General features: G+C 38.5%; 1 protein-coding gene across 3 annotated transcripts in view; it reads left to right on the top strand.

The window, feature by feature from the left end:
• The window catches only part of MPP7 (MAGUK p55 scaffold protein 7), a 283,309-nt gene extending 274,138 nt beyond the window's left edge, over positions 1-9,171 (top strand). For all 3 annotated transcript variants that reach the window (XM_066280418.1, XM_066280420.1, XM_066280419.1), the window contains 4 exons: positions 1,659-1,752; positions 2,776-2,884; positions 5,348-5,491; positions 8,538-9,171. In XM_066280418.1, the coding sequence (XP_066136515.1) occupies positions 1,659-1,752; positions 2,776-2,884; positions 5,348-5,491; positions 8,538-8,717 (527 nt within the window). In that variant the 3' untranslated portion in view covers positions 8,718-9,171. The remainder of the gene's footprint in view (positions 1-1,658; positions 1,753-2,775; positions 2,885-5,347; positions 5,492-8,537) is intronic.
• The last annotated feature ends 605 nt before the right edge of the window (positions 9,172-9,776 follow it).

Raw genomic sequence — 9,776 nt, forward strand, 5'->3', positions numbered from 1 at the left:
CCACCTGTAGTTCAGTAATTGGTCAGAAACTTGTGCGCATAGTTCAGCTCTCAGTTCAGTTCCTTAAGCCTTTTCTGTGTTGGTTTGGGTTTGTTCTTCTTTTGTTCATAGGTTAGGCTGATACTGTGTTTTCTAATCTCAGTTTACTTCTTAAAACTTGGCTATGCTGGTTTGAATCTGAACTGCATGTGTGTGGCTCCAGGGTTAGTCTTAGACTAGTGTGGGCTCATACACAGAATTAGAATATTTTTAGCCCAGCTCTCCCCCTTCATGCATTCAACTCTACACTCTTCAACTCACAGGGTTTTTTTCCCCCTGGTTCTTTTAAACAAAAAGTCAAGGCTTCTATTAGAATTTAGTCACACATTCTGCCATGAAGCTCTGTGAGTGATCCTACCCTGAGGACAAAAGTAAAAATAAATAAATGTTAACTCTTCCCCATGCAGGTTGACATCCCTCTACAATCTACCTGCTTTAATTTATTTTTTAGAGTATTCAGATTGTTGTTTGGGGTCCAGAGTTTTTAGTTGTAATCAGCAGAAAGGATGAACTGTTGTCAATTTTTCACTTGCCATGTCAACACTGAAATTCCTTAGATTTTTGTTTTTAAAGTTAATCCTGTATTTTTCCCCACTCCATTTTAATTCAGTAAGGAATGGTTAGGCAAAATTATTGAAAGTTTGGGAGTTCAATAGTATTCCAAGATGTTTATAATTTTTCAGAGGAAGAATGAATTACACATAACTATGACTTCTTTATTTATTAAAATACAACATTGAGGTTATACACTATGTACTAAGTGTGAAAGATAGTGAAATAATTTCAAAGCTTATCTTACAACATAGTGGGCATTGGACAAGTATATTATTCACAAAAATTCTCAAGTGTTGAAATAACCATTTTTATTTAATCACCTTGTAAGACACAATGGAATACTACTTGGCCATAAAAAAGAAAGGAAATCTTAACCTTTTGTAACAGCATTGATGTACCTGGAGATGATTATGCTAAGTGAAACAAGCCAGTCAGAGAAAGACAAGTACCATATGATTTCACTCACATGTGGAATCTAATGAACATAATGAATAACAAGTCCAATAGAGACAGACTCAGAGAGAGCAGGTTGACTGCTGTTGGGGAGATGGGCTGGGTAGGGAGTGGAGGGCTTGAGCAAAAGGAAAAAATCATGGATATGAACAACAATGTGGTGATTGTAGGGGGGGAGGCGGAGGAGGGGATAGGGGGATAAATGGTGAAGGAGAGACTTGACTTGGGGAGGTAAATACACAATAGTGTACAGATAATGTGTTGTAGAATTGTGCACCTGAAACCTGTACAATTTTGTTAAGTAGTTGTCATTCCAATAAATTCAATAAAAAGGAAAATTAAAAATAAATAATGAGTACCTTCAAAATAATGAATAATAGCACATGAGGAATACAATTTAATTTTGAATTCACCTTCAAATCAATTTAATTTTAATTAGTGATAAATCAAAATTAATGACATTTTTACTATAGTTTATTAAATAATTATCTTTTTATGTTTTAAAATCTTATTTAAGAAAAGTACTTTAAATATGTAATGATTTCTGTTTTAGTATGTTCTTTAGGGTGGCTGGCGTAGCCTTTTCTAAACCCTGTTTAATTAAATCTCAGATACTACCAGAGCAAGGAGAAGCCAGGAGAGTGATGGTGTTGAATATATTTTCATTTCCAAGCATTTGTTTGAGACAGATGTACAAAATAACAAGTAAGTGGGAGTTTTTTTAGAATTTTGTGTGATGTGTTTTTAAGCCTATACCTGTAGAGCCAATTTTAGACAACCGAGGGTTCCCTTCCATTTGAAATATATTTTATTTTTATATTTGAAACCAATAAAAAGTGATAATTTAGTTAGTGCTTGTTGCCAGTCTTCGCTTGTAATTTTAAAATAACCTAGTGCTGCTATGTTTCTGGTAAGATAAATGTGTAGGTATTATTGAGAGAAATAAGGGAAGCTTGCCAGTATCTTATGCTGACCCTTCCCATGCCACTGTTTGAATTTTAACATAATTTGGATAGAATTTCATTTTAAAAACTAACAACTATGTAATAGATCCCTAGTTCTACAGTTTCCTCCCTACACTCCCCCCCCCATTGACTTTTCAAAAAATTGAAATAATGTGCATCATCTTGCTTATATCATATCCTCTGGCTAGCCCTACATCCCTTATCCCTAGAGCCTCCATTTCTTAAGCATTAATATTTTAGGGTATCAGGGAGTAATGTGTGTTTTTATGCAAGATTGTGGAATTTTATTGAAACATCAAAATGCTTTTTTTGTGTTTGGCACAATGATTATGTTTTTATAGCACATAATTGGCTGCCCTGGTTCCATTAGCCACCAGCCTGTCCTCCTCTAGCTCTGAAGCTGAGCTTGGCTACTCTGTAGTGTGCAGTGAAATTTCAGTAGTTTCTATTGTTTGGCTTATTCGCTGTTTTATTGCATTGCATTAATTCTGAAAAAGAGGTGATGGAAAACATTAGCGTACTGCTGGACAGAAATACTTTTTTCTGCTTAAGTGTAATACAAGCAAGTGTTACTGATTTGAAAATGTAAAATAAAAGATTTTTAAATTGACATTCTGGAGTACTTGGCTCTATTCATTTTATTAAACACAGAAAAAATAATTTCATGTTCAGCAAAAAGATTTTTTATGTATATGAATTATTTCTTGCTATCTACACATATTTAATTCATAAATGATTCTGATGCATTTCTGATTTTCCACAGGTTTATTGAATATGGTGAATATAAGAACAACTACTATGGCACAAGTATAGACTCAGTTCGGTCTGTCCTAGCTAAAAACAAAGTTTGCTTGTTGGATGTTCAGCCTCATGTAAGTAAACAGTGAACTATTCAACACTCTTGAAGTCCATGTAATCTCCTGTGCTTCATGTGAGTATCTCACTGTGTAAATCTGAAGTCTACTCACTTTGCATATATATGTGGTCCTGCTAAGATGACATTTCTGTATAATTTGAGAAGTTTTGGTGAACAAAACGTATTAGAAAAGAGGAGTAGGGTAAGCCTCAAGATCTGTGTTTTTAAGTCCTATTTATATTCAGTTTTTGCCAAGTAGAATGACTGAGATTTTCTTCTATAAAGTTTGTATTTATTTTAAAAATATGTTACAGCCCTGGCCAGTTTTCTCAGTGGTAGAGCATTAGCCCAGCATTTGGATGTCCCAGGTTTGATTCCTGGCCAGGGCACACAGGAGAAGCACTCATCTGCTTCTCCACCCCTCCCCCTCTCCTTCCTCTCTGTCTCTCTCTTCCCCTCCCGCAGCCATGGCTCCATTGGTCCAAACGCATTGGCCCCAGGCACTGAGGATTGCTCCATGGAGCCTCTGCCTCAGGCACTAAAAAAAATAGCTTGGTTGTGAGCATGGCCCCAGATGGGCAGAGCATCAGCCCCAGACGAGTTGCCAGGTGGATCCCGGTCAGGGCACGTGCAAGAGTCTATCTCCCCTCCTCTTACTTGGAAAACAATAAAAAAATAAAAGATGTTACATTATATGTATAATGCATTCTTATACAGTGTGTCCATAAAGTCATAGTGCACTTTTGACTGGTCACAGGAAAGCAACAAAAGACAATAGAAATGTGAAATCTGCACCAAATAAAAGGAAAACTCTCCCAGTTTCATACCTATTCAGTGCAGTTCGATGTGGGATCATGCACAGATTTTTTAGGGCTCCTTAGGTAGCTATCCCATATAGCCTCTACAGACTCGTCACTGACTGATGGCCTACCAGAACGGGGTTTCTCCCCCAAACTGCCAGTTTCCTTCAACTGCTTATCCCACTGAGTAATTTTATTCCTATGTGGTGGTGCTTCGTTATAAACGCACCGATATTCATGTTGCACTTTGGTCACAGATTCGAATTTAGCGAGCCACAGAACACACTGAATTTTCCTCTGTACCGTCCACATTTCGACTGGCATGGCCGTGGGCTGCTCCACCATATACACAGTGTTACGTCATCATCTGCGCATGTGCACATGCTGCCACATCATCCTACAGAAACTGGGAGGATTTTCCTTTTTATTTGGTGCAGATTTCACATTTCTATCGTCTTTTGTTGCTTTACTGTGACCGGTCAAAAGTGCACCATGTCTTTACGGACACACTGTATGTTACCAAAAGTGTTTATAAGTTTTAACAATGGACATTCTGGTTCTCCATCCTCTTTCTTTGACTTTGGTTCTAGATTTTGGTTTCATTTATAGTACCTGAGCTGTGGGGCATCTCACAGGGATTTTATGGCCAAAGATCCTCATTGCAGCTGTCAGGCAGGCCTTTGCCTGACACCCTGGGAAGTCTCACAAACACTGTGGACCGAGATGAAGCCATTGGGTTCCTTGTCACACCAGATAGCCTCCAGCAGAATCCTAACCCACAACATTTTCCTTATTACCCAGGAGCCAGATTCTCACACTAGGATGGCTGCAGCTCAGGGTGTGACCTCCAAGAGCCAGAATGACCAGGAGAAACCCTTTGTACCTCAATCAAGAGTCAGTAGGGCGGCTGACTCCTCACCTGGGCACCAATAATGAATGGGACACACTCTAGCTTGAGAAGAACTTCTGTGCTAGTGTCCTGGGGCTAGTTGTTCCCAGCTCCCTTGGTGTGGTTTACAGTATGCATTCTCAGGACCTCACTGGCCCCCTGTCCCACATTCCCTCATTACCACTATGGGGATGCACACACATGACCTGTCTTCTAACTTTGCAGGGAGTTTATGATTCATATTCATAGTCTGGAGAGGTCTCAAGTCTCATTCTTCTACCAACAACCCTTGATCACAGATGAGTGAGTCCCAGGATCAGAATGTAAATAACAAAATATTTGCTGGCAGAGTGTTGACAAGCTCCATGGGAAGCAGAAGATTGGTAGGAGGGTAGGAGGAACGAGAAGGAGAACTCTTGCCTGAAGTCAGGAAGAGACTTAAATAGGATGGTGGGAGATTTTCATGTACAGAAAGTTATCCAGCTCATAGTATCTTTTGGGTGTTGGTTTAAAAATCAGTTTCATGGTATTTCTAGCTGCTTCAGTTTAGTATTAATTATGGTGGATTTCCAAACATTTTGAAGGCAAGTTACATTCTTCATCTTTTCGGGGGGGGGGGGTGTATTACATTTTAACTGTCAACAGCTGATTTGATAATAAATTGAAAGATCTACTGAACCAATTAGAAAATCATTTTAACACATTTTCTAGGTTAGAAAGAAAATTTTGTTACATAGTTGTTCATGACATTGTGGAGAAATAATAAAAAACCTTATTTTCATCCCTGCAGACAGTGAAACATTTAAGAACACTAGAATTTAAGCCCTACGTGATATTTATAAAGCCTCCATCAATAGAGCGTTTGAGAGAGACGAGGAGAAACGCAAAGATGGTTTCAAGCAGAGACGATCAGGCTGCTGCGAAGCCCTTTATAGTAAGTGTGACGACGCCACAGTGAAAACACACGAGTGGCACTTAAAGACCACACATGCAGTCGTGACTACATTAGGAAATGAGTAGATAAAGTTGCAGCCCAAAAAATCTGTAATGGAGAACTGTGTTTAGATACGTACATTTTGAGTGATTGCACTAGAATTGCTTTTCATATTTCCATGCATGGATCTTCATCTTATATTCACTCAAAACTATTTTGCACACTTACAAAATTTTGTAGGCCATTTATATAAAAATTAGACCAATTAGTTTTCAGACAGGGACAGACAGGAAGGGAGAGAGTTGAGAAGCATCAACTCGTAGTTGCAGCACTTTATTTATTCACTCATTGCTTTCTCATACATGCCTTGTCCTGGGGGCTCCAGCTGAGCCAGTGACCCCTTGCTCAAGCCAGCGGCCATGATGGTCATATCTATGATCCCTTGCTCAAACCAGTGACCCTGTGCTCAAGCTGGTGAGTGTGAACGCTCAAGCTGGCGACCTTGGGGTTTTGAACCTGGGTCCTCAGTGTCCCAGATCAATGCTCTATCCACTGCTCCAGAACCTGGTCAGGTGGATTACCCTCATTTTAAGGGAAAAAGTACCAAAGTCAGTTACTATTGGTCATTAATAACCTAGATGAAAATTTTAAAATTGGTCTTTTTTTTGTCTTCTGCATCAATAATATTTAGCATAATAAAGAAAAAAAGCATCATTTTGATATAGGACAAATAAAGTCACGATTATTCAATAATATTTATATTTCGTATGAGAGTTATTATAGATGGCAACTGTGGTATGTTCATGACTACAGTAATTCTTTGCAAGACTTCTTATTTCATTGTTTTTTGTTTCTGACTTTAAGATAATGAAACCTACCTTAGGATCAAAAATAAAAAGCAAATAAATAAAATGTCAAGAGTTTTCCCCTCCCTCTTTAATTAACTAATTTTTAACATTAGTCTGTATTAATTTGTACACAATTAATTATAGTTACAAAATAGAGATTATACTTTTTTATTTTCAATATCTGACAAGTATCTTTTTTCTAAATAGTGGCAATACATATCCATGTTGAATAGGGATTATCATATGATGTTAGTTATTTAGGGCTCTTGATTAACACTAAAGTTAAATTTTCCTGTTGTGAAATCTGTGACTTTGAAATTTGGACTAGAAGCCCTAGCCAGTTGGTTCAGTGGATAGAGCATCTTCCTGGCATATGGACATTCTAGGTTCAATTCCCAGTCAGTGTACACAAGAAAAGCGAACATCTACCTCTCTTCTCCGGCCTCTTCTCCTTCTCTCCCTCTTGCACTCCTGCAGCCCATGGCTCGATTGGTTAGAATCTGACCCCAGGTGCTGAGGGTAGCTCAGCTGGTCTGAGCGTTAGCTTCAGTCACTAAAAATAGCTTGGTTGATTCAAGCATTGGCCCCAGCTGAGGGTTGCCGGGTAGATCCAGGTCAGGGCACATGCAGGAGTCTGTCTCACTATCTCCCTTCCTTTCACAATATAAAAAAAAGAAAGACAGTTGGCTCAGTGGTAGAGCGTTGGCATGGCATGTAGGAGACCTGGGTTCGTTTCCTGGCCAGGGCACACAGGAGAAGCACCCATCTGCTTCTTCACCCCCTCTCCTTTCTATCTCTTTCCCTCCTACAGCCAAGGCTCCATTGGAGCAAAGTTGGCTCAGGTGCTGAGGATGACTCCATGGCTTTTGCCTCAGGCGCTAGAATGGCTCCAGTTGTAAGGGAGCAATGCCCCCTGGTGAGCATGATCCTGGTCAGGCACATGTGGGAGCCTGTGTATCTGCCTCCTGACTTCTCACTTCAGAAAAATACAAAAAAAAAAAAAAAAAAAAAAAGGAAGAAAGGTGGACTTGAAATTACTTTAGTATATTGCAATGTAGAAAGTTATTGTACTATTTATAAACTTCAAGTTTTCTCAGTGGAGATAATAAATGATAGCATAGTCTTAGGATTTAGCTCACATTTATATATATGGTTATAAAGTCAAGTTATATAATTAACTAAAATATTTACTGGCTCAATAATGTGAGTATAAAGGACCTCTTACCCACTTCCAATGAAACTTAGGAAGAACTTGGTAACTGTCCTTTTACAAATGTATTCACCTCTGAAAAAGCAGTTTATGTTATAAATTCTTGGCTATGAATAAGCATTTATAATGCAGCATCAGAATAAATGGCTCTTCTCCCCTTCCCAAGAGCCATTTTAATACTGAGATATCTCTATAATGATGTCAGTAAGTAATTATCCTGAACTTCATATAAGACAAGTTTTTTGGTGTTTTTTTTTAAGAGTTTATTTATGCCTGATAGGCAGTGGTGCAGTGGATAGAACTTCCACCTGGGACACTGAGGTCCCAAGTTCAAAACCCTAAAGTTGCCAGCTTGAGCTCAGGCTTGTTCACCTTGAAGCCCATCGTCACTGGCTTGAGCCCAAGGTCTCTGGTTTGAGCAAGGAAGGGGTCACTGGCTTGTCTGTAGCCCTTCCATCAAGGCACGTATGAGAAGCAATCAATGAACAAATAAAGTGCCTCAACTATGAGTTGATACTTCTCATCTCTCTCCTTTCCTGTCCTCACACAAACCCTACACACACAAAAAGACTTTATTTATTGGTTTTAGAGAGGAAAGAGAAAGAGAAGGGATGGGGAAGCAGAAACTTCAACTTGTAGTAGTTGCTTCTTGTATGTCATATGCACTTTGATCAGGCAAGCCTGGGGATTCAAATCAACGACTTCAGCATTCCAGGTCGATGCGTTATCCATTGCGCCACCATAGGCCAGGCAAGACAAGTTTTGACTCTTGTCGGAGCAGTTTAGTTATAAGCAAATCAAAAAAGTAGTATCAGGAACTGTGACTTCTGAAAAACTTGAGTTATAGAAGGTAATTGTTCTCTCTGGCTGAGGTGAGAGTATGGACACAGGATAGTGTGAGCTGAGCCAGTGTGGAATGTTCGCATTGATGTGAGGTGACGGAATTGCCTGCTTTTAACCACTTAAGAAAACATACTTCCTTTTCTAGGAAGAAGACTTTCAAGAAATGATTAAATCAGCACAGATAATGGAAAGTCAATATGGTCATCTCTTTGACAAAACTATAGTAAATGATGATCTCACCGTGGCATTCAAAGAGCTAAAAGCAACTTTTGACAAACTGGAGACAGAGACTCATTGGGTCCCAGTGAGCTGGTTACATTCATAACTAAGGGAAGTTTCATAATCATCTTTTTTGTAGAGGATGTGATTAAACCAGTTACCATTTTGATGGTAGGGCTTTTTTTTTTTAATCTTTATCACTGTCATTGATGTGCAGTCTTGGTTAAAACTGAATATTAGTTTTGCTTATATCTTTTTAACAGCCTTATTTCAAACACAGTGTTTTGAGTATAAAATCTGAAATTGAAATTTGCACAGTACTGTATTTCAGGCAATGCTCTGACCTTTCTCTCTGTCTTTGATACATATATAGGTCTATCTCCAAGATGGGCTGAACTCTTTAGAGAGGCAAGCTGGAGAATAAATATCAGAGTTCAGTGCTTCAGCTGCTCTAAGACGTGGTCATGGCCGTTCAGGCTGCCTGACAGCGGTTGCAAGGGCTAATTCCAGGCAGACGGCATAGCTTTGCTGTTCTTTGGGCAGATCATCATAGGCGTCTTCTTTCTATTTTAAAAGTACAGACTTATTCTTATGGATATACAGCACAGTGAGTCCTCACTTAACATCGTGGATAGTGGGTATTTAATAACATATCAGGAAACTAGTTTTTTTATAGGCTAATTGATATAAACAAGAGTTCAGTTCCTATGGCATCTCAACATTTATAGTGAAACATGTTGAACAAAATGACATTATTTGAGGGCTTGCATCAAACATATGTATGTTTAAATGTTATATGTGCATTTCAAAATCATTCTTTAAGGAATTACTGAAAACTTGCCTTAGTGGCCTTCACGCTATAGCTTGAGAAGGCCTTGTGAGTACCTGTCTGTCAGTGACTCACAAATATTTAATAAGGGAAGACAGGCTTAAAATTTATTACATATGTAACAAAAAATTTTTCCTAACAGCATTCATCTTAAAATGTTGATATCTTGGGACAAGAAATGATTACGAAGGACATTTTTGTTTGTATATCCTTTGATAACCTTTCTGGAGTCACCAAAAAGGCTTTTTTTAGCTGGCTTTGGATTTTCCTATTAAATTATAAGAATGTGATTCCTATTCTAAAAAGAGAGGTTCTACATGTCCCTGATACAGTTAA

Source organism: Saccopteryx bilineata, chromosome 5, assembly GCF_036850765.1.
Source record: "Saccopteryx bilineata isolate mSacBil1 chromosome 5, mSacBil1_pri_phased_curated, whole genome shotgun sequence".
NCBI classification, from domain to species: Eukaryota; Metazoa; Chordata; class Mammalia; order Chiroptera; family Emballonuridae; genus Saccopteryx; species Saccopteryx bilineata.